Source organism: Ochotona curzoniae, unplaced genomic scaffold (genome assembly GCF_017591425.1).
Source record: "Ochotona curzoniae isolate NIBS_2020 unplaced genomic scaffold, NIBS_Ocur_1.0 scaffold_4701, whole genome shotgun sequence".
NCBI lineage: Eukaryota > Metazoa > Chordata > Mammalia > Lagomorpha > Ochotonidae > Ochotona > Ochotona curzoniae.
Window position 1 is genome coordinate 57810131 of NW_024467122.1, and position 25903 is coordinate 57836033.

The 25903-nt window shown below is 42.8% G+C and overlaps 1 protein-coding gene across 11 annotated transcripts in view; it reads right to left on the reverse strand.

Annotated features, from left to right (window-relative positions):
• Window positions 1–25200, reverse strand: part of DMXL2 (Dmx like 2) — a 149764-nt gene extending 124564 nt beyond the window's left edge. For all 11 annotated transcript variants that reach the window (XR_005882572.1, XM_040968708.1, XM_040968717.1 and 8 more), the window contains exon 1: window positions 24991–25200. Coding sequence is in view for 10 of the 11 variants with exons in the window: in XM_040968708.1 (XP_040824642.1) it covers window positions 24991–25077 (87 nt within the window). In the remaining variant the exon portion in view is untranslated. The remainder of the gene's footprint in view (window positions 1–24990) is intronic.
• Between the last annotated feature and the right edge of the window lie 703 nt (window positions 25201–25903).

Below are 25903 nucleotides of genomic sequence, written 5' to 3' on the forward strand. Positions count from 1 at the left end.
ATAAAATGCTTAATTTTAATGTTTTCAAACAGGATCTTCTCTTTTATACTAAACACAAACACACATACACACATACCATTTCTAAAAGGCTCAGCAGGAAAGCTAAGTCACCTTCTTGCCCCTGACTACCCTTCTCATTCTGAAGGAACAGGAACAGTCCCCTGGCCCTTCTGGAAACATTTAGTACACACAAGTATAACTATGTATAAATCATTCTTTAATATAAATTGGAGCATGTAATACATAATTGCATGAATTACCTCAACATTTTGGGCAGGAGGCGGGGGCGGGGGGGTGGGAACAGGCATTTCTTTGAAAGGCAGAGTGGCAGAGGGATAGCCAGATTAAAAACAGAGAAAGATAACCTCCATCTTCCTGCTCATTTCCAAACCAAACATAACAGCCAGGATTGGCCATGCAGAAGCCAGGAACCAAAAACTCTATCCCAGTCTCCTACACAGGAGGAGGGACATAAGTATTTATACATAACCTGCTGTCTCCAATGAGTAAACATGAGCAGAAAGCTGGATTTGAAATGCAGAGTAACCAAATGTCAACCCCGGCACTTCAATATGGGATGCAAGTGGCTCAGGCAATAGTCCCAACCCAGGACACCAAAATGCCTGCTTCTCATTTTTAATAGTTGCATAGTACTCCATTTTGTAGCCCTGCCGTAACTCACTTTGGTTGTTTCCAGTCTGTTGCTACTGCAAACAGTGCTTCTGTGTATATGCATATATATGCACAAGCATTAATTCCAAGATATAATTAAATTGCTAATTTAAATTGCTACTGTAAATTGCCCTCCAAAAGGATTATACTCTGTGTGTAGTATCTATTTCTCCACTTTCTCACTTGGTAATCACGCTCATATATTTTACTCTTTCCAACCTAACTCTGGCATGCTTTGCTTCCTTTGATTTGTATTACTATCATTAGGTGAGTTAAGCCTCTTTTCATGTATTTACCAGCTATTTATATTTTTTGTTGGCAATCTGATTATTCATACCATTTTTCTTTCTCCAAATTCTCAAGTCTAAAGGAAAATCCTTATCATTACTAACTACTGCCCACCAAACAAGATAAAAAGCAGCAAGGGGGTAGCACTGGATTAAGTTCTTTCCACATGACTGAGAACACTGGTTACTCATATGATTCATTCTAAGAGCCAAAAGTCCACTGGAAAGTGCTGAGAGAGCAGTACAAATACATGAAAACTAAGTAGCAAATAAAAAACCCAAGAGTTAAGCCTAAGTTAATAATGAGCAAAGCAATGTCAGAAATAATGTAAGAATGAGTGCTTGTGCAGCAACCAGAGGCGCCTACATCAGGAAATGCAAAGTAAACAGAATATTTCTAGGTAGCTAGGGAAAAAACAAAACTATAAGTGCTGTGCCAAGAAATAAATAATGTAAGGTTTGAATACAAACATGCAACAACAACAGAAAACTATTATGGTTGTTATTAACTGGCAAAAAATCAAATGATTTTCTTCTTTTAATCTCTTCTTCCAAAAAGGCAACCAATCTGAAAGAAGTTTTTTTTTTTTATTAAAAATGCAAGTTTAACCTTTAGGGACCAGTGCGGTGACATAGCAGCTAATCTTTAGCATGTGGCTCTGATATCCCATATAGGTGTCAATTCGAGTCCTGGCTGCTCCATTTCCCATCCAGCTCTCCGCTGGCAGCCTGGGACAGCAACAGAGAATGGCCCATGACCTCAAGTCCCTGTCTCTATGGAGGAAGCCCAGGAGAAGTTTCTGGCTCTCAGCCCAGTTCTGCCCATTGTGGCTATTTGGGTAGTGAGCCAGGTATGAAGATATCTATCTATCTATCTATCTATCTATCTATCTATCTATCTAATTATGGCTTTCAAGTAAAGTATTCTTAAAAAAATGTAGCTTTGTTTTTTGTTTTGTTTTGTTTTTCCTGAAAGCCAGACCTGCAGAGAGAAAGAGAGAAAGACATAAAAATCCTCCTCCACTGGTTCACTCCCCAAATGGTCGCAATGGCTGGAGCTGAGACAATCCAAAGCCAGGAGCCAGGAGCCTCTTCCAAGCTGATCTGAAGCCAGGAGCCAGGAGCTTCTTTCAGGTCTCCACACGCGGGTGCACGGTCCCAAAGATGCAGGCCGTCCTCCACTACTTTCCCAGGCCACAAGCAGGGAACTGGAAGGGAAATAGAGCAACCAGCACCCACATGCAAGGTAAGGACTTTAGCCATTAAGACACTGCGCTGGGCCCATAAAATAATCTTTTTAAAAAATAATCTTTAATGGAAAAATTTTTGTGTGCCGGCATTATGGCGTAGCAGGTAGACCCACTACCTGTGATGCCATACAGTGCCAGGTTATGTCCCAGCTACTCTACTTCCCATCCAGCTCCTTGCTTGATGGCTTAAGAAGAGCAGCAGCAGCAACAGAAGGCCCCAGTGTTTGAGCCCCTGCATCTACATGGGAGACCAAAAAGCTCCTGGTTTCCGCCTAGCTCATCTTAGTCAGGACAGCAATCTGAAGCGAGCCAGTAGATAGAACACTTTTTTTTGCTCTCTCTTCTATCTCTCCCTCTCTGTGTAGTTCTGCTTTTCAAATAAAAAATTAAATATTAAAACTAATCTAAAAATTTTGTCCTGATCCAAACCAAAACTGGTACAAAAACTGGAGACATAGCAGAGCATCAAAGAAAATGTGAAACATGGGGCTAGCATTGTGGTGCAGAGGCTAAGCCATCACATGTTACATTTGATACTGACATCCCAATATCGGGGTGAAGTTTTTGAAACCTTACTGCCATTGGAGATCCAGCTTCCTGCTGGTGCTCTAGGGAAAAGCAACAAAAGATGGCCCAAGTACTAGGGCCCCTGCCACCCAAATAAGAGATCTGGATGGAGTTCTGGACTCCTGGCCTTGCCGGGACCAATCCCCCCTGTTGCAGGAAGTGAGCCAGGGGACAGATTTCCCTCTGCTCCTGTCACTCTGTCTTTCAAATAAACAAATCTTTTAAAGAAAGAAAGAGAAAATGCGGAATTAACAAAGACATTAGAGTAGGGAATGCAATGAGAATATTAAAATAAAAAGCTAGCAAAACAGATGTGTAATAGTAACAACCACTACAACAATCATACAGGTACCTACAGAGTAAGGTTTTTCAACATCAGGTGCTAACTACACTTCAGTCTTTAATAAAAAGTGGCAAAAAGTCATGAGCAAGAATAACAGACTGGGCCCAGTGTGGTGGCATAGTGGCTAAAGTCCTTGCCTTAAACATGCAGGGATCCCATAATGGGTGCGGGTTCTAATACTGGCAGCTCCCCTCCAGCTCCCTGCTTGTGGCCTGGGAAAGCAGTTGAGGATAGCCCAAAGCCTTGTGACCCTGAGCCCACATGAGAGACCTGGAAGAAACTGGCTCCTGGCTTCGGATCGGCACAGCACCAGCCATTACAGTCACTTGGGGAGTGAATCACTGGACGGAAGATCTTCCTCTCTGTCTCTCCTCCTCTCTGTATATCTGACTTTGCAATGAAAATAAAATAAACCTTTAAAGAAAAAAAAAAAAAGAAAAAAAGACTGGTCACTTATATACACTATTGCAGTATAAAATCTTTTTTAGAAAACAATCTGGTAACACAAATCGACATTTAAGTACTGGATTCTCTAAGTCTATTTCTTGGTCTCTATCCTTAGAAAACATCCAGACTTGTAAATAAAGACTGTTAGTACTAAGAGATTTATTGCAGTATTATGTAAATCAATTTTTAAAAATATGAATGACCTACACTTCCCCTAATGCAAAATGACACACTGTCATGTAAGATACAGTGTCCATCTTACAGGCTTTTCTAGGAAATGCTGCCCACCCACAGTTGTTTTGAAGGAGCAGCCATAGCAAACCACATGACCGACCTCCACAGCACATAACTGACTATACCAGGAATAGACATCTGATTTCAAAGGCAAGGACTTAAGACCAAAAAAGCTAAAGGCTGGCCAGTGATCCACAGCAAATTCCAGCTTGAAAAAGTGAGCTGTGTTGCCGTGCATCCCCCCACCTCATCCTACCCAAATGGAACTCCACTCTCCTGCCTTCCTGGGGTCCCCTGCAACTTCAAATGCAGAGGATACAACACCTCCAGCAAAGAGGGCTGCTGCACCTGATGTCAACAGAGCCCTGCTCCCAAACACAAATGTGACTCATTTGCTACATTCCTTCTCCAATGATAGCAAAGTCTCCCAACTTAGCGGGGCAAAGGATAGTGAGCTAGGCCAGATGCCTTGATACTCAGGAAGGAAACAGCAAAAAACATAACAGGCTGTAACAGGTACCATAGCCAAAAGTCGTTATGTACATACACAAACACAGGCCATTCACTGGTTTTCATGCAAGCTAGTCCCAACTGACACAAAATAAAAGGAGACAGGTGACAGTGACCGCAGGGCCGCCTGGAATCACCAGTCCACAGAACTGACCAAAGTTCCTAACAACCAAGGCCAGCGGTAGTACAACTGACAGGATTCCTGGAAGATCTGCCTACACTTCCTCTTCTTTACCCTTACAACAAGTCTCTCACTTCTGCAGTTTAACTCTTTACTTACGTCAACAAACTACTGAAGAGTTACTCTGAGCCAGACACAAGACATCATGTGGATGAAAAACAGTGTCCCTGCCATATGAGAGGTATATTCTGCCAACTTACAAGAAGACTTGTCTTTTTTTCCCTATGCTAAAGGGTTAGGATTCTTATTTTTAAATAGCCATAAATAAATAATAAAGGCAATTATGCACCTAAAGTCATTCTTTCTTAAAACCTCATTAAATGGGGAAGGAGGGAGGTGAAAAAAATACTTTATTAAAGCCCCCCTAAACCAGTTTGTACATAAAACAAATACATACCACAAAGAATAAATTAAATGCATATGTAACCATCCTGAGAAGGGATGACAAATGAGCAACCGCAAAAACTATGTATCCTTCCTAAAATACACCTTCTTCCCACAAGCTAATGTAGTCACTACACTTTTTGGGAACTCACTTAGTCTCTCTGCAGTTTTCAGCATCTCTAACAGATGTAAACAATCTGGTTTAGTTTTGCCTACCCTCTGAACTTCATGTGCATAGAATTATAGAATATGCATGCATCTCTTCATGTCTTGCTCTTTTCCTGACCAACAAGCTGGCCAAAGGTTTATGCAGGATATATACAACTGTGATCTACTCACTTTCATTACTTATTAATATTCCAAATTTACTCACTGAAACAATGCAGCTCTGAACATACACACGTGTATTTTTCTACACCATTATGCAGAAGAGGAAATGATTACAGAATGTGTACATCTTAATTTTGCTACATAACACTAAATCGCTTTCCAAAGAGACTGACATCCTCCAACTGACATCCTCACTAGCAGTATGAGGATTCCTATTAGTGAACTAGTGGATAGACATCCTTGAATGATCAAACAAGTTAAGACTTACTTTGTGCAAATGCATTAGGTATGTAATGGTATCACCCAACTTCAGTCAGTCATTTTTGATTAATTGGGTATAGTCCCTTTTCTGTGTTTGCCATTTAGATCTTCTCTTGTAAAGTGCCTGTTCAATTCTTTTATTCATTTTTGTACCTAGTTACCACTTTCCTACTGATTTATAAACATTTTTAATACAAGTCCTTGGTCAAACGTGTGTTGCAATTATCTTTACCAACTCTGAGGCTTGCATTTTACTCTTAATATGATTTTTGAGGCTATTCCTTATTTTAAAGCAATCAAATTTACCATAAACCTCTTCTTTCATAGCATGGTTCTTTTTTAATTTTTATTTTGCTATAGTCCCAAGCTTACAATAAAAGCTAGAATAGTTGCAAAGAATTTCCACTAACCCTTTAGTCAGCCTTTCAAATGTTAATATTTTACCACATCTGATTTTATCCCTTTTTCTATATACACAGATGGTTTATGAACCACCTGAAACCACAGGCATGACTTTTTATTCCTTAATGCTTTAGTATTTTCTATTTAAAAGGCTTCACATGACCAAAGCACAATCATCATATCTACAGTTTCAAGTTTTCCAAGTATTCCAAAAGGGTACTTAATAGTAAAATCCAGGGCTAGCATCATGGAACAGTATATCAAAACTACCACTTATATCCCCAGTGAGCATGGTTCAAGTCCTGATCCAGCTCCACGCTAATGCACCCGGGAGGACAGCAGCAGATGAGCCAGATGCCTGGGCCCCTGTCACACATTCGGGAGACATGCATGGAATTAGACCCTCGGCTTTGGCCTGGTCCAGCCCTGGCCACCGTGACCATTTGGAGAGTGAACTAGTGGGTGGGAGGTCTCTGTGCCTCCTGCTCTGTAACTCTGCCTTTCAAATAAATAAATATTTAACAAGAAAATTTTAGAGCTTTTTCTTTTAAAGATTTAATTTACTTAAGATTTATTTTTATTGGACAGGCAGGTTTTAAAGAAACAGAAGGACAGAAAGAGGTTTTCCATTTGCTGGTTCAAATCCCCAAATGGTTGCAACAGCCTGAGCTGAGCTGAGGCCAGGAGCTTCTTTTAGGTCTCCCATGTGGGTGCAGGGACCCAAGGACTAAGGCCACCCTCTGCTGCTTTCCCAGGCCATAGCAGGGAGCTGGATCAGAAGTGGAGCAGCCAGCAAGAGGACTGGCACCCATATGGGACGCCGGCACTACAGGGCAGAGCATTAGCCTGATGGCACAACCACTCTGGTCCCAACAACCACCACCACAACAAATTTTAGAGGTGTCTCCTTACCTGTTTACTTAATATTTGTCAGTTTCATTAATGTTTATCTTATTCAAAGGGTTATAATCCATTATCATTTATTTTCTTAAATTGTCACAAATTTGGCTAGTAAGAGGGTACCCTTCAAGCTAGTTCTGTGTCATACACACAACATTCAATAGTATTTTTAGCAATTTCCTTACTTCACAAGAAACACAAGGATTCTCTTACTCTCCCTTTCTCACAACGGAACTCAGTCATCCTGACATACTTTCCAGTTCTTCACCTCTTTCTAGCTCCTCATTGTGGTTCACCCAGATGCTGCCCTGTACAGTCGCCATCTGGTGGCTACCAGACAACTGAATGTAACCAACTTAACCCACCTGCACTTCAACTGCACTGCACAGATATGCCTCCATGCCCACCTCTCACTAATGGTAGGCCTCCATAGAAAACAGTCCAGCTGGGCCCAGCGCAGTGGCCTAGCGGCTAAAGTCCCTGCCTTGAATGCGCCGGAATCCTATATGGGTGCCAGTTCTAATCCTGGTGGCCCGCCCCACTTCCCACCCAGTTTCCTGCTTGTGACCTGGGAAAGCAGTCGAGGACAGGCCAAAGCCTTGGGACCCTGCACCCATGAGGGAGATCTGGAAGAAGCTCCTGGACCCTGGCTTCGGATCGACTTTGCAATAAAAATAATAAATACATCTTAAAAAAAAATACAGGCCTGCTTGTTCTGAACCTCCCAGTTAGAACTCCACATGAGAAATCGGCTTGGCTAAGACCCTGAACCTCAACTAAAATTTGGAGACAATAAATCCCTCACTTTCTCTGCCTTTCAAATAAATAATTTTTAAAAATTTTTTAAAGACCATGAAAAGAATTCATAGAGCAGCTTTTTGAAGATCTAGAAGGTAAATGATAACAGGTGGACAGGAAAAGAAAAACTTTGACATCCAGTATATCAGAGGACAATTCACCATTATTTTCTCTAATGCTTACCAATCTGTACTCGGAATAAAACCAAGAAGCAAAATGAAAGAGCTCCAAAAAAACACTTAACTTTTGTTTCAAGGAGTGGGGTAAAAAAACTCAGTGCTCAAAGGAGGGGAAAATCCCCTATTAATCCTATCTTTTTTCTTCTCTCATCTCACAATACCAGGCCCCAAAGAATTCCACTGCTCTAGTCTAAGGAGCTAGCGTCCCAAGGGAGTAAGTGGAACTTGTGTTGTTTTTGTTTTTTCTGTCTGACTGCTAACTCACAAGGTGCTCAGATACAATTACAGAACAAGCATAGCAACGCACCTGAAGTCTCAACTTGCCAGCCAGAGAACTACAATCGGGAGCCCACGACAGGAGACAGAATCAAGGAAACCATAGAAAAGGAAGAGCTTGAAAAAGCTAGTCACTAAGCTGGTTTGTTAAACTCCTGGACTCAAGCCCAAGTTGTACAGACGTGAATCTTAACCTGAAACAGCAAAATCTTTGAGAAGCACCACAGTGCATATTACAGGACTACACAGCACACACACACACACAGGATATATTGTGAAGCCTTTGAAAATCAAACTGAGAGCCCAGCGATACAGTTCAATTGGTTAATCCTCCATCTCCAAGCATTGGGATCCCACATGCGCACCAGTTCATGTCCCGGCCACTCCATTTCCCATCTAGCTCATTGCTTAAGGCCTGGGAAGGCAGTAGAGGCCCAAACCTTCATGGAAACCTTACACCTCATGGAGATTAAAAAAAAAAATTCTCCTTGCTTTGGATCAGCTCAGCACCAGTAGTTGTGGCCATTTGAGCAGTGAACCAATGGATGGAAGATCTTTCTATCTCTTCTTCTCTCTGTAAGTCTGCCTTTCCAACAAAAATTAATAAACTTTAAAAGAAAGAAAATGGAACTGACGCTCAAATTACAATCCACAGAAGGCTGGCTGAAATTGTCATTGTAGCACAAAGAGTACAATTTGTACTAAAACAAACAAAAAAGCAATATTCTCCATAGCATTTACACACAATCCAGAGTCTCACACTATAAAACAAAAATGTCCAGTACACAGCCCAAAATACTCAGCAAATGGATAAGAAAAACCTCAGCTTCCAAAAGACAACAAAAAGATGTTGAAACTATCTGGCAAATACATTGAAATAGCTACCAGTAAAATGTTCAAAGTGTAAGGGAGTACTCAATCACCTAAACTTCCAGCTCAATCAGCAAAACAAATTTAAAGCATGAATAATGTAAGAAATAATAAATGGCAGAAACCAGTGAATTGGCAACCAAATAGCAACAGAGAATATGAACAATGAAATCAAAAGTTATTTCCTTGAAGATGAATAAAATAAACCTCTAGTAAGAAAAAATGTCATAAATGGCCAATACAAAAATATATCAGTATCAGTCCTGGTGACATTTAAAAAAAAGAAATGCATAAACTCAATGCATATAAATCTATAAAATCGAAATGAAATGGGTGAACAAACTAATTCCTTTAAGACTAGAAATCACAAAAAGACATGCAAAATGAAGTTCATTACTGGAAAAAAATTTTTAGCTATTAAAGAATCAAACACATAGCTGAAAGCTCTAAAGAAAACTCTAAAACCCAGATTACTTCACTGGCAAAGTCTAATAATATTTGAAGGAGAAATTATGTCAATTCTGTACAATCATAATAGAAAACAGAAAAGGATGAAATTCCTTTTATGAAACCAGCATTACAATGATAAAACTATGACACAATGATAAAATTAGATAAAAGCTGTACAAGGAAAAAAACAGATTAATATGAATGTGCACAAATGTAAAATGCCTAACAAAACATTGGGCTTATACTGATAATACAAGGCTGGTTCAATTTTCAGTAACCTAACGCTACAATTTAACATATTAATAATATAAAGAAAAAATACATACAATGATATTAATTGATGAGACCTATTTATGACAAAAATGCTCAACAAAAAGAATGTGTTTCTACCAGAAAAAAAAAGAAAATTCTAAAAAAAAAAAATTCTTAATTGTTCCACAATGACAAGTCTTTGTGTGAACGTGCTTGCTCTGAAAAGCATGAACAGAGTGCAAAACATGACACTCTGCTGATTTAACATTTTTTCAATTTTAAGAACTTTTTAAAACCCTAGTCACTGCAATGTTAGAAAATTTCATTTGTAATATTAATAGATTGGAAAGGAAGAAATAAAACTGCAGCAGCATATTTGTCTATACTGATAATCCCAAAGACCTTGCAAAAAATTAAAATAACTTCTAGGATCAGCACTGTGGCATAGCCGGTTAGACCACCACTCACAAAGCCAGTATCACATATGTGCAACAGTTAAGTTCCCTGCTGGTGTGCATGGAAAAACAGCAGAGAACAGCTCAAGTGCCTGGGTTCCTGCCAACCACATAGGAGAACAAAAAGGAACTGAGGCCCTGACTCAAGCTGCAGCAGTCATCTGGGGAGTAAACCAGTGGATACAGCATCTGTCTCCCTGTCTCTTCCTCTCTCCCTGTAACTCTCTACCTTCCAAGTCAATAAATCTTATATAAAAAAAAAAAAAAACTTCTGGAGCTAATAAGATCACATGGTATTATCAACATTCAAAAACTATTATTTCTCATATAGTAGCATCGTTTTCTTCAAAAGGGATTTTTATTTTCTTTTTCATTTCTTTAGCAACACATAGGTCATTCTGTAGTATGTTATTTTAACTTCATGTTGTTGTAAATTTTCTTCCTGTTGTCAATTTTGTTTTATGACTTTTCAAGAGTGTGTATAGTAACTGTGTAATAGAGACTATTACATCCAGATATGAAGACACAATGCCAAAAACAAAAAAATATCTACATACAGGATATAAGCAACTGGAAACAGTTTATAAATAAGCCACTTAAATACATCTTTGAAAATTACTTGGTATATTTAATAAAATGTATGAGATCCATATGTGTAAAACATTGACCAAAACACCAAATAGAGATATTATCATGCTCCTAAATGGAATACTAAACATTGTAAAAACATCAATTCTCCTCAAACTGATCAACAAATTTAACAAAAAAGCAATCAAATTCTCAAAACTTAAACACAAAGATAAAAAGAACTAGAATATTGTTAGAGAAAGTAAAGTTAAAGGAAGCACGCTATTCAATTGTAAGGTTTATTAAGAAGTTAGTACCCTATTGTGGTAAAGGGGTAAACAAATCAATAGAACAGAAATATACTCACACAAACAAAGTCAACTGTTTTTATATACAAAACTACAAAGGAGAAAGGCTGGCTTTCCAACAAACGGTGTTGGACCAACTGGACATTCACACACAAAATAAAACAACCTCACTATAACCGTAGCCTTTCTAAAACGCGTGAGAAGCAGGAAACTGGGCTGTGTCTTAAGGCTCTTCAGCATGAGGAAACAAAAATGACTGTACAAGGACTGCAAAAATATGAAAATTTGATTAAACTACTCAATTTTTTATGGAGATACTCAAGACTGTCTTAATCCACTTGGTGTTGTTATAACAAAACATGTGAAGCTGGGAAGTAGAAGGAACGCCATTTCGCTTACAGTTTTAGAGCCTTAAAGTCCAAACTCAGGTAGCCCGGTCTGTTCAGCCTCGGGCGGGGTCTTTGTCTACCTCACAAACATAGCGGACAGCATCACAGCAGGAGTTCATGCAAGAGGGAGAGGGGGTCACGCTGGCAAGATAGGAAGAGATGAAACAGGACAGGGGACAGGCACCTGGGAACGCATCCAACCCCACTAAGCCCAAAGAGCATGGATCAAGGAAGACAGCATTAATCCATTCATGAGGGCAGGGTTGAGTTCCCAGCTCCTGGCTTCAGGTTGGTCCAGCCCAGCTACCATAGGAATCTGGGCAGCTGACCAGCACATGGAAGAGGTCTCCCTATGTCCTTTCTCTTTCTCTCTTTCAAATATTTTTCCCATTTTTAAAAAATATTTATTAAAAATATTAATGAAGTTGTCAAGCCTCTGTTAAAGAGAAGGTTTAAATAACTAATAGCACTAATGAGAAAATTAACAGTACAGATACTACAAACCTAAAAACAAAGTTGGCTGTGAACTTTTTACTCAATTTTAAAATATACAGAAAAAAAGTCTTAAAAAATATTACTCAAAACTTGTTTAAAAAGAAAAAGGGAGAAGTCAACAATCTCAAATCAACATAAGCTTTCTCAAAGCAGCTGAGTCGAACCCACCAAAGAGGGTTGCGCCACTATAAAATATTTTATCTTCCTTTTGTACTTTTCAAATTATTTACAAGGGCATATGTTACCTTTTAAATTTTAAAAGGGAAGGGTAGGGCTGGGAGGCTCAAGTTTCAGCCTTAATCCTACCACACATCCAGCTATGCAGCTTTCTTGTATCACTTGGTCTGTTAACAGAACTGGCTTCCTCATTTGTGAAATGAGGGCATCAGACTGGATTTAAACTGCAAACCAGTTTTGATGTCATTTACCAATTTAGCAAGAGACAGATATTAATCTTAAATTGGGAGTGGCAGTTGTCCTAGCAATTACAAGGCGAGTGGGGATGCCTAGCACCTTTATCAGAGTACCTGCGTTTGAGTTCCTGCTCTGCTCTTGATTTCAACTTCCTGCTAAAATTCACCGGGGCAGGAAGCAGGTGACAGCTCAACTGTCTGGGGTCCTTGACACTTACTCAGGACACCTGTTCTGGGGTCCTGGCCTAGCCTTGACTATTGCAGACATTCAGGAAATGAACCAGCAGGCAGGAGCTTCTACTCTCTCTCACCCACTCTGTTTCTCAAACAAATAAATGTTGCTTTATTTCTGACATACTGACTACATACCAATGAGATTATTAAGATACTATCAGACTGAACGGCTACACACAGTTCAATTATTCTACAGTCAAAATCATCACTTTGGTAGATGACCCCCAATTAAACTAATTCATAACAATAACATACGCAAAATCCTGCTGCACAACAGGGACCATTTTTCTGTTTACTATTCAAGGGTATGCACAGGAGGTAGGCACTCAAGTATTTCTTTCAATAAAGGATAACCAGAAACTCAAATTCATCACAATTCTGCCCCAGAGTGGCCTGTATGATCACATATCCGGTAAAGCTGCAGCCTGTGACAAGGGCATCCCATCCAGCTGCAGTTCAAGACCTGACTTCTTCACTCCATTTCAGCACCCAACATAATTGAGAAAGCAACCAAAGATGGCACAAGCACTGTGGCCCCTGCACCCAAGTGGGAGACCCAGAGGAAGCTACTGGCTCCTGGCTTTGGTCTGACCCACCTTCAGGGCTGTTCTAGTTACCTGGGGAGTGAAGCAGCAGATAAAAAAAAAAGTGTCTAACCCTCTCTCCTCTGATTTTTCAAATTAAATCTTAAAAAAAAAAAAAACAGGAATTGGAAACTTTCTGCTTTATTTTCTGTATTTCAACAATCTGAATTCTATATATTATATAACACAACTATTAATTTCTCAATTAAAAAAAATAACCTGAGTTCAGGGCTGGCACAGTGGGATAGCAAGCTAAGCTTCTGCTTACAGGTGCCAGCATTCCATATGAGCACCAGTTCAAGCTCCAGCTGCTCCACTTCGGATCCAGCTCCCAGCAGCAGAGCATGGCTCAAGCCCTTGGGCTCCTGCACCCATGCAGGAGACCTGGAAGCAGTTCCTAGCTCCAGGCTTCCAATTGGCTCAGCTCTAGCCACTGCAGCCATTTGGAGAGTGAGCCAGAGGATGGAAGATTGCTCTCTCATCTTCTCTTTACAATAAAAATAAACTTTTTGGAAAATGCAAGTTCTTCCTGGTTATCAGTCTTTTCTTCCAAAACAAGTGGGCTTTCAATTATATCTACATAAAAATTGTCCAGTATGCAATTACCATGCTCATGTTTGAATGCTCCAAGTGTTTGTGAATTAGCACATTCTTAAAAGATTTCTGCTGCTCCCCAAGAGTTATGACGGAGTCCAGATCATCATGAAGTGGGCTGGCAACACAATCAGACCTGCCATGCTCTTCAATTAATTGTGCACTCAGCTCAGTCTAATTGTTTACATGTATCATGGACAAAACTGTGTCCCCTCAAAATGGATAGGTTCAAACTCTAACCCCTTCTCCCTGTATTTGGAGATAAAGCCAGAATCTCCAATTTTTTGTTATATCAAAGTCTGGAAGAGCATACCTGAAGAAAATGTGATGTCAGCCTGATGTGCGCAGTCTGTCAATTCCTCCTAACACATTAAGACACGCCCCTGGATTCAAAATCAGACCAGCAGAGCTCTACATAGGGATTGTATTGTACACCCTCCCATTCCTATAAAACCAACTTCACCACATGTAACTTCTTGGCACTGAACTATATCAAGAGCCATCATTAAAAATAGCCTGTGGAAAGTTTACCATAAAAATGTTGTACACTATGAAAAATGCCCTTTCCATTTATTAATTTATGTGTACTTTTTTTAAGATTTATTTTTATTATTTTTTTATTGGAAAGGTGGATCTACAGAGAGGAGAGACAGAGAGGAAGATCTTCCATCCAATGATTCACTCCCCAAGTGTTCGCAACGGCCAACGCTATGCCGGTCTGAAGCCAGGAGACTCTTCCAGGTCTCCCGCATGTGGGTGCAGGGTCCCAAAGCTTTGGGCCATCCTCAACTGCTTTCCCAGGCCACAGGCAGGGAGCTGGATGGGAAGTGGAGCTGCTGGGATTAGAACCGGCACCCATATAGGATCCCGGGTGTACAAGGCGAGGACCTTAACCACTGCGCCATCGCACCGGGCCCCAATTTACAGATTATGTCTAGTTGCTAAGGAAATCGAATGGCAATTAATGTACTCAGCCTTTATCCAGTGTATAAGAGAAAGTTCCATGACAGTGCTGTACAAGCACTAATGAGACATGCCTTATATTTTAACAGAATCAGTTTAGCTTCTATGCCAAGAACAGACCTAAGCACTGGACTACAGGCAGAAAAGGCAGGGAAATGATTTAAAATTCTACTGCCATAAGCCAGGAAAGAAGCGGACCAGGACAGTAGCAATAGAGATGGTAGGAAATTGTCAGATTCTGGGCATATTTTGAAGGGATAACTAACAGAATGTACTAACACTGTATACCGGGCAGAAACAGAAAAGTCATATTACAAGGGAACTGGGAAAAAGTGAAATTACAAACTGTTGCAGGCTGTAGAGGAATGTCATCATGAAGTTGGGGACTCGTGATAGGTGCTAAGATACCCAAGAAGGAGACACCAAAGCAACATCTAGACACAAAAACCTAGTCAGGCTGACAGGCAGCAGTTAAGCACAGCAGAGAGCTGCACAAAGAAAGTATTCTGACTAGGAAAAGCACTTTTACAGAAAAGAAAAGGGGAGACTGGTACAGGACCATCCCTGAGGAGGAAAGAGAGCTGCAACGTGGAGCATAAATCAGGGTAACGCACAACACTGGCATGCTGACAATTCATCAAGGAGGGTAGCCAATGCATTGGTGCACATTTATCAAGATCTCTGGCCTCTCCTTACTGGATGCTCAAATCACAACCCCCAATCACAGCAACCAAAAATGTCTCCAGAAAATTTCAAATGTCCTTAGGGGATGAGATCGTCCCCATTTTAGAACAAGTGTTGGGTCCGGCGCAGTGGCATAGCAGCTAAAGTCTCGCCTTGAACGCGCTGGGATCTCATATGGGCACCGGTTCTAATCCCGGCAGCTCCACTTCCCATCCAGCTCCCTGCTTGTGGCCTGGGAAAGCAGTCGAGGATGGCCCAAAGCCTTAGGACCCTGCACCCATGTGGGATCCTGGAAGAGCTCCTGGCTTCAGACTGGCATAGCATCGGCCGCTGCGAACACTTGGGGAGTGAATCACTGGATGGAAGATCTCTCCTTCTCTCTGTATATATCTGACTTTGCAATAAAAATAAATAAATCTTTGGGAAAAAAAGGAACAAGTGTTAAAAGGAGGAAGTGCCCTTTGCCAAAAATACTGGCCACTCAGCTATATCAGAGGGATGATGGAGCAGAGTGTGTCATAATTTAACAGCTTCCTGCTAACTGGATCCTCCTAACTGGATACAGTCAGGCCAAGGATAATGTGAAGAAGTTGCTAAAACATGGAACCAAAGTCATAATTCCCAGGAAACTTCAGCATTTTGTTTTGGACCACAGCTACCATACGAACTTATATGCATCTGGAAGTTGGACTTAATTTTTATTTTTTTACACATTCACCTATTTCCCTGTGCAAAATGCCCTTTCAGCCTTAGGTTTTTGGAGGTTTTCCTAAAAAAAAAAAACACAAGAAGAAAACAATACAAATAATTTAGTATGAAATAAATGTTGTTACTCCGGACAAGACATAAACTTTTAGAGAAACTGAAAGAAATGAAGCAAAAGAAACATCCTTCCAAGAGTAATCCATCTAACAGGGTATTACTTATGAATTTGCTATCATCCCAATCGCCACAAATAATGTCTAGAGAACTCCAGCTCCACTCAGCTGACACCTCCACATCTACTGGCCTCCCGACCAGAGGACAGCATGACAATCACCACGGTTCTTAGCTGTCTGGGCTTGGCGGTGAAGTGCACTCAAGCAAGCATGAAATGGGAAGGCCTGAAAGCTTCAAATGTAGACAAGTGGCTTTAAACTCATCCACAGAGCACCAGGGTTCCAGCAGCCATCTCTAAGAAAGCTCCTCTCTCATTAACAGGTCTGATTTTATAACATATCATGAGTTAGGATTCCAGGACAAAAATATACACTAATTCCATAAAGATACTTGAAAACTAAAATTTCTACTAATATACCTGGTTTCCAAGCTTGTTTTAGAAAACCAACAAGCTGGAAATGCCTTAATAAGTCTGAACTGCAGATACTCTCTATTATTATCCATTTTAAACATTGCTTCATTTCCTATCACAGAAGGAAATTAATGGTCAGGCATGACTTATTTTTCCACTATGCCACTGTGGCTGCTGCCCAACATCCTGTGCTTATTTCAATGATTAAATATTGAAACTGATTTGTTCTAGAAATTTCCTGAGACTGAAGACAATATGATCGTAATCTCTGAAGTAAAGTATACACTGCAAATCCGAAGGCCAGAAAAAAGGATTCAGGACACTGAGGGAGCCAGTTGTGTGACAGTCCCAGGCAACCACTGTCCCTTCCACCAGGCGCTGAGGACACGGTCGCACACAAGCGCTTCCTCCACAAAGTTACACTTTCTGAGAAGTGAATCCACAACCAACAAAGCTGGCAGACCCTCACGTCACCACAACCCTGGAAATCTCTCCATAAAGTCCCTATGATAATCACTCACGGCCCGTGTACTGAAGGAGTACCTAATGTACACCTTCACTTTACAGCTAAAAAACCTAAAACTAAGTGACTTAGGCAAGATCACACAGGGAGTGCTCTCAGACCTTCCAGCTGGGGGAAGGAGTTATTTAAAATCCTACCTAGGGACCCAGAGTGGTAGCCTTGTGGTTAAAGTCCTCACCTTGCATGTACTGGGATCCCACATGGTTGCCAGTTCTAATCCCAGCTACTACTCCACTTCCCATCCAGCTCCCTGATTGTGGCCTAGGAAAACAGAAGATGGCCCAAAGCCTTGGGACCCTGAACCCCGGTGAGAGACCCAGAAGAAGCTACTAGCACCTGGCTTCAGATCAGCTCAATTCCTTGGGGAGTGCACTAGCAGATGAAAGATCTTTCTCCCTCTCTCTCCTTATCTCTGGAAATCTAATGTTGCCAATAAAAACAAATAAATCTTAAAGAATAAAAAAAAAAAATCCTGGGCCTGGTATGGTAGCCTAGCAGCTAAAATCCTTGCCTTGCATGCACCAGCATCCCATATTGGTGCCAGTTCATGTTCCAGCGGCCCTGCTTCCCATCCAGCTCCCTGCTTGTGACCTGGGAAAGCAGCTGAGGATGGCCTAAAGCCTTGGGACCCTGCACCCATGTGGGAAACCTGGAAGAGGCTCCAGGCTCCTGGCTTTGGATCAACTCAGCTCCGGCTGTTGCAGCTACTTGGGGAGTGAATCTGCGGATGGAAGATCTTCCTCTCTGTCTCTCCTCTCTGTAGATCCACCTTTCCAATATAAATAAATAAATAAGTAACAAAATAAAATTTTAAAAAACCCTACCAGGGTCTTCTGATTAGCAACAAGGCAGCCAGGAAGCACAGGCCCACCAACTTTGAAATATATTCAATATTAATTTTTAAAAGGTAAAGAAGAAGCCGCACTTCAAGGACAAACAGTCCAACCCTTTTGAAAAAGTTTTGTTTGTTTGTTTTTAACTTGGCTTTCCCTTTCGTCTCAGCACAGGCTGCTAACAAATATGAGCTATTAGGCAGCACACCCCATTTTTCTATCCAATTCACTGATTCCCTGGGGAAGAAAAAAGTGACTTCTTACCCTCCTGAATTCCTACAATAACAACTGGCCTGCTGGGATAAAACACACATCTCAACTCTCTTAGATTGCCAGGTTCGCATGTCTTCAATAAGCTGCTTAAAATCAGGCTTATTCTTTTTGTGTCTGGGGTTTGTTTTAATTCCCAAAAGCCTAGCGTATTTATCTGTTCTAAATATTTGGTGAACATGTAAACGTGTTGGGGATTTTCTTTTTCACTATTTTTGTTTATTTGAGACATGCACACAAGGCCAGAGACTGGCAGAGAGCGAGCTAGCATTCCCTGGTTCATACCCTGAATGCCCGCGATGGCCCAAGGCTGGTCCAAGAGAGAGATGAACCTGGAACCAGGAACAATCTAAATCTCCTGGAGTGGCAGAAACCCAGTTACTGACACCATCACCACTGCTTTCCAGGATCTGCGTTAGCGGGAAGCCTGAGCCAGGGACCAAGTACACCGTGGTCTTCAGCATCTTTCAGTCACTAAGCTAAACACTTACCTGGTAACACTGATCATTTTCAGAGTTTGATGTTGCCATAATTCTATGACAAAAATGTTCTACTACAGCAAAGTTAAAACATAACAAAAGAGGTCATGTACCAGCATCTCAATTTTAAATTAATGACTTTTCATTCATACCAACCACATCAATAATAAACCACATCAATAGCACAAACAAGAAATGTCAGAATATCAGTTTCTTGAAAAAATATAGATGGGTAATGCTTAAAAATTATCTTTTAGATTCTAACAACGTTTGCTATATAATGCCAAAAGACAATGGTTTTAAAAATCACTTTTGTAAAGGGGCTAGTCACCTAATAAATCGCCCTTTCACCCCATTCGCTGGCTTTTGCTGTTCTTCATCAGAAAGCTCTAACTCCTTTCTGTTTCTCCAACTCTCAATCTCCTAGGAAACCTTTTTTTATGTTTCCAACTGTTTATGATCTCTTCCAAAGAACTTACATTATAATTATGCACGTCATTTTTGTTCTCTGCCAGAATGTTATAGCCTCTGTAAGGGTGGAAATAATCTAATAATTTTTGTAAATGGATCAATGTATTTTAATTCTTTTTTAATGTACTGAATTCTTATCGCACTGGAATTACATCACTTCCTCTATACATCTAAAATATATAAAGAATTTGCTCCTCTGAGATTACTGTTGAAAAAATGTAATAGTAATAATCACCATGTATCATTCTTTTAATTTATTTATAAAGTAAAAAAACTAAATTCTGCTTTTCAAGAAAGTGGTAACAAATAATGACATAAATGAGAAATTCACACTGCATTAAAGCCTCAACTTATTCCTGTATCTGAAGAGAAACCAAAAAGGCAAAATAAAGTATAATAAAATTCAGGGGCTAGAATTGTGCCACAGCACGCTAAGCCATCATCTGTGACACCAGCATCCCAACAGACGCTGGCTCAAGCTCCCAACTACTACGCTTACTAAATAAGAGAAGAGACAGTGCTCTTCAGTGCCCTGGCTTACTCCCCACGTGGCAGCACTGGCCAGGCCTGAGCCCAGCCAAAGCCAGGACTCAGGAGCTTCGTCTGGATCTCCCACTTGGTAACAGGGAGCTGGATCAGAAGGGAAGCAGCTGGCATAGAACAGGAACCCATGGGAGATACTGCCATCGAAGGTTGTAGCTTTACCCCATTTGCCAGAGTGCCATCCCAGGCTGCTCCACTTTCTATCCAGGTGCCTGTTAATGGGCCTGGGAAAGCAACAAGGGGGACACAAGTAGTTAGGTCCCTGCCACCTCCATGGCTGAGAGACTAAAGAAGCCCCATGTTTCTGGCTTCAGTCTGGCACAGCTCCAGCGCCTGAGGCATCCGCAAGATGAACCAGAAGATGGAAAGTCTATATCTATCTCTTCTTCTTTCTGTATTAATCTTTTCTTTAAAAGTATAATAAAAAGGGCCCAGTGTGGTGGCCTAGCGGCTAAAGTCTTCACCTTGCATGCACGGGAATCCCATATGGGCAGTGGTTCCTATCCCAGCTGCTCTACTTTCCATCCAGCTCCTTGCTGTGGCCTAGGAAAGCAGTTGAGGATTGCCCAAAGCCTTGGGACCCTGCACCCTCATGGGAGACACAGAGGAGGATTCTGGCTCCTAGCTTCAAATTGGCTCAGTTCTGCCCATTGCAGCCACTTGGGGAGTGAACCAGTAGATGGAAGATCTTTCTGTATCTCCTTCTCTTTATAAATCTGATTTTCCAATAAAAATAAATCCTTTTTTAAGTATAATAAAGCTCATATACAAATCATTTCTTTGGATGACCTACAACTGACTTATTACAGTGTAATAATATCTGAAGAACTTACTTAATGTTACCTTGAAAAGAACAAAATGATCAAAGGGTAATTTTTAAATTATCTTTTAATTCTGTTTTCCATGAGTTTTTAAAAAAAACTTTGTTCATGTGAAAGAAAGAAAAAGAGAAAAAGGAAGGAAGGAAGGAAAGAAGGAAGAAAAGAAGGGAGGGAGGAAGGGAGGGAGGAGAAAGAGCTAGAGAGATCTTCCATGCACTGGTTCACCCTCCAAATGCCCCCAACAGTCCCGGCTGGGCCAGGCTGAGTGAGGGGCCAGAACTCTATCCACATCTTCCACCTGGGTTGCAGGAATTCAAGTCCTTGAAGCATCACCTGCTGCTTAAGCACAAGAGCAAGGAGCTGGACTGGAAGCAGAGCTGGGACCCAATCTAGTTACTTCTATATAGAATATAGGTGTCCCAAGGGGTAGCCTACCTGTTGTATCATAAGGCCACATTCAGACAGGGATATTTTTAAATGTGTTCTATACAATTATATCCATGTTTATAAAATTGCAATTGGTGGGCCTGGCACGGTAGCCTAGCGGTTAAAGTCCTCGCCTTGCACACGCCAGAATCCCATATGGGTGCCAGTTCTATTCCCAGAAGCCCCACTTTCCATCCATCCCCCTGCCTGTGGCCTGGGAAAGCAGTCGAGGATGGCCCAAAGCCTCGGGACTCTGCAACCACGTGAGAGACCAGGAAGACGCTCCTGGCTTAGGATCGGAAAGCTCCGGCAGCTGCAGCCACTTGAGGAGTAAACCAAAGCACAGAAGATCTTTCTTTCTGTCTCTCCTCCTCTCTGTATATCTGAATTTCCAATAAAAAATAAAATAAATCTAAAAAAAAATGTTTTAAACAGCATTTGATGATGCAGTTAAGCTCCCATAAGTGTGCTTGCCTTTAAGTCCCAGCTGTACTCTCCATTCCAGCTTCCTGCTAATGTATACTGACAGACAGCAAGTCACAGCTCCAACAGTTGTGTGCCTGTCACCATGTGGGAGACCCAGACCGAATCCCCAGCTCCTGAGTTCAGCCTGGCCCAATCTGGCTACTGCAGGCATTTAAGGGAGTGAATCAGAAAACGTAGGGTTTGTTGGTCAATCTCTCTCTCTCAAATAAATATAAATTTTTAAGAATTTAAGAACTGGGCCCGGCGCAATGGCGCAGTGGTTAAGGTCCTCGCCTTGCATGCCCGGGATCCCAAATGGGCGCCGGTTCTAATCCTGGCAGCCCCGCTTCCCATTCAGCTCCCTGTCTGTGGCCTGGGAAAGCTGTCAAGGACGGCCCAAAGCCTTGGGACCCTGCATCCACGTGGGAGACCCGGAAGAGGCTCCTGGCTTCGGATCGGCATAGCATCGACCGTGGTGCTCACTTGGGGAGTGAATCATCGGACGGAAGATCTTCCTCTCTGTCTCTCCTCTTTGTATATCCGCCTTTCCAATAAAAATAAATAAATAAATAAATCTTTAAAAAAAAAAAAAGAATTTAAGAACTGCTGTTAACTGCCCATAAAAAAAAAAAAAGAATTTAAGAATTGCTGTTAACTGCCCATAAGTACAAGTGTAAGCCATCATGGCTTACAAACTACCCCTGAAACTACACACATCAGTGTGGCTGCCCAGCACAAACTGCAGGACCATGCCAACATAGCACAAATTAGCATACCATGACTTTACTAAGCGATCTTTCATTGCCCAATCACACAAACCACCATGCACAAAAAAAACATATAACACACTGTAATGTCATAAACACTTCAAAAACACTTTCTGAACTATTGTATTCTTCAAAAATGTTCAGTTTATAGACTCCAAAATAAATTATCTCCCTAAAGGGTCTCGGGTAACCATGAAATATTTCGTTAAGAACCACTGACTAGCCACGAGACAATCTTTCCTTCCCACACATGCACACACACACCCTCTTCAGAGCAGGCATTCAGATAAAAAGGAAACATGCATAACACTCAGAAAAGCCCTCCAGAAGATAAGTCACAAGATCCTCATTCCAGTACTGGCTGGGCCTCCTCTTAGTTATCTGACCCTGAACTAGAGTTTTCCCATCTGAACACTATAAAAATCAAACAGCAAAGCTCTGGGTAAAAGAGCTTTACTTATTTTTTAAATTTGTGATTTGTTATCCAAATATAGGCACCCAAGTATGTTAGTTGATTTTAGGATGCTTGAAAATGGTGTGTTCTTATTTTTTAAGCAAATCTTTTTTATAAAGCCCAACAGGTCATGTCTAGTTCACTGCGAAATTATAACTGAGTCAATGCGTTCAAAACTAGGATATTGAAAATGAGATGACATGCAAAATGAGTTTGAACTGCACTTGTCAAAGGGTAAAAATAACAAGTGTCAAAAGCAGACAACCTAAACAAGCTAAGGAGTCATATTCGGGAAGATGAAACACAAAGACTCTCTTACCGCAACACAGAAATCTAGGCTAGAATGAGCAGCTCAGTTTACAACAGAGGAGCCAAAGCGAAGCCTACTTACAGTCAAAGATCGAGTAGAAAACAGCAGAATATTTGACGTTTAAATTTTCTAACAGTGACTGGCAAACACACATTCTAAAGCCAAGAACGATACAAATGAGATGGTATTTGAAAACGCACCTAGCAGCTGCGTGCAGGATAAACCAAAGTGATCTCAGGTGAGTGTCAGAGAACCCAGACTCTCAGTCACACAAATTAAGGTTCTGTGGTAACGTGCAGCCCGGGAACCGAAAAAGGTGTGAATCTGATAGACACGACACACAGATAGCTAGACTTGGTGACAGCACAAAAGATGGAGGTGGAAGAAAATCCGAAAAAGACTCCAAGATCTGGTCATGGGCGGGCTCCTATGGCAGAACCACACCTGCCCATCACTAGCAGGCCTTATTCCAGACACACCTGCACCGTTTCAGCGCGCTAACCCGCCTCACTGTAAGACAACACTCCCTGACAGATGCAAGCAATGAAGGCCAGGCCCGCCTGGGGGGGGGGGGGAACAAGAACCCGAGCCTACTGAGCTGTCTAATGGAGGAAGCCCACTGCGAACGCTGAGCAGCACCACGGCGACCTACAGACTGGGGGCAGGAACATTCCTTCTAGCCCCCAAAGAGTCTCTACACCACTCGACTCCGAGATGAATTCTAAACAGATATCTTAAGTTACATATACACTAAATACACACGACACCATGGGTAATGATGGGTGGGACCATATAAGTCAGGTAAATTGAATTTTTAAAGGGCTTGCGCTAAACGCAAGTGAAGCCAGGTTGATTACATTTGGAATTAAAATGTCCTGAAAGCAATCTTGTGGGGTTCATGCATCACAAAACACTCAGAGATAAATTGTGTTCCAGAATGCACCGCTACATGATTCTGCAGTTTTGCTGGGGCTTTTTTTTTTTTTTAATTTCTGCAGTTTTAAAAACATACTGTTTGTTGGAAGGCAGACACCAGGACCCAAATATTTGCCCTTGTCTAAAAAAGCATACCATTAGGTTATCTCCCAATTTCATCAAGCAGAATAGCGACCAATAAGAAGTTGTATTTAATTCAGATCTCATTGTCTACCGTTCCTTCTAAGCACCATTTATAAATTTCATCTTTACAAAAAAACTCTCGCTAAACCACGGGAATCCGGAGTAAAAGCAACTCTGGACTGGTTTTACAGCTGATAGGTTCGATCGGGTTTAGAAACATGTGTATTTCATTGTGGTTTCGGGAGCAGGGGGCTCCTCCGGCGTTATGTGTACACTTTTGCTCACACAAACAAGAAAAACGCTGTCCTAAAATCTGCCAAATGCTATCGTCTTAAAAAAAAAAAAAAAACAGAAACGAGTCAACCTTGCAGACAGATTAAAATATTACCTAGCAGGGTTACCAAACTGTGACCTCGTGCTAGATAGGAGAGCAACTGCCCCTCTAAGCCTTCCTTCCACGCTGTCTTTAGGGGTAAAGGATGGATTTTCCGTTTGTTTTTTTTTTTTTTTTCCTCGTCGGGGAATTGCGATTGTGCCTATGAGGAAGGGCAGAGGTTCGGGCTCACCGCCACCGGCTCCTGCGGGAGCGCCTAGCGGCCCCAGCACCTCGCGGGCACCGCCTCCGCGCTCGCTCGGACGCCTCTCCCTGCTGTGCAGAGCAGGTGCGGACCCGACGCTGGGGATTCGGCCGCTGCAATCCCCTTCCTCCCCCGCACACCCGCACACCCGCGGGCCGCCCCAGGAGGAACCTTCCAGTCCAGTCATCCTGGGCTGAGGGCGGCGAGGCGGGGTGGATTCCTAATCCCCGTCCCCTCACGGGTAATTTCCCACACGGCGGTGTCACGGCTCCCCCACCGCCCTCGAGAACACTCAACCCGAGGCTGCAAAAACAAAAAACATGGGGGGTACGGGCGGGGCCCGCCGACACCTCACAGCCTCTGCGGGGGCTGCAGGGGGTCCCGGCCCCCCGCGCTCTTCCCCCCCTCGGCCGCGGCTCACCGTGAAGGGGACATCCCCGACGCTGCCCACAGAGTAGCAGTTGTCTCCAGGGTTCACCGCCCCGGTGAGGACCTGATGCAGATGCATCCTCCGGAGCCCGGGATGGACAGAGCAATGCGCGAGAGGGGCGCTGAGCCCCGCGCCCGGCCCTGCTCCGTCTCCTCCGCCGCCTCCTCCTCCTCCTCCGGCCGCGCCAGCCGCTTCCCCGGCCGCCTCCCTCGGGACCCACCCCGCCGCGGCCGCGGCTCCGGCTTAACGCCTCGCCCCCTTCTCGCCTTCCTCCCGCCTCCTCCCTGCCATGGGAGCTCCGCGACCGCCGCCCGTGGCCGCTCGGCTGCGGAAATGCCCGGATGCTCTCACTGCCTGCCGCACCGGCGCACAGACGCGGGAGGAGGGCAAGGGTGCGTGTGAGGAGGCGGCGGGGGAGGGGCAGGGGACGGGAGAGGGAGCGCGCGAGCCCGCGGGCGCGCGCGGGGAGCAGGGCCGCCCCGCTCGCGGGAGCGCGCGCCGCTCGCGGCGGGAGGGGCTGGAGCGCAGTCCCTCGGCGTTCCCTCACGCCACCTGAGTCGTGCGCGCACGCGCGCGCAGTGGTTTCCGAGGCAACCGCGCGCGCCGCGCCGACCCTTCGTCCTGGGATTGCGCGCGCAGACGTGCGGGAGTTCCCTTAGCTCCTCAGCCGGCCGGGCGGGGACAGGGACGCGCCAGAGCTCGCGGCCAGTCACGAGCTGGCGCTGCTGTCCGGTCGAGTCTCGTCTCCGAGTCCAGGGTGTGATGGTCATTGCAGCTGACCTCAAGAAAAGGATGCCGTCCCTGGGAAATTCCACCTCGAGAAAGCTTAGCACCCTGAGGGCAATCGTCCAAGAATTTTTTTTTTTTTTTCGTATCTTGCAACCTTGAGAGATGCCGTATTCCA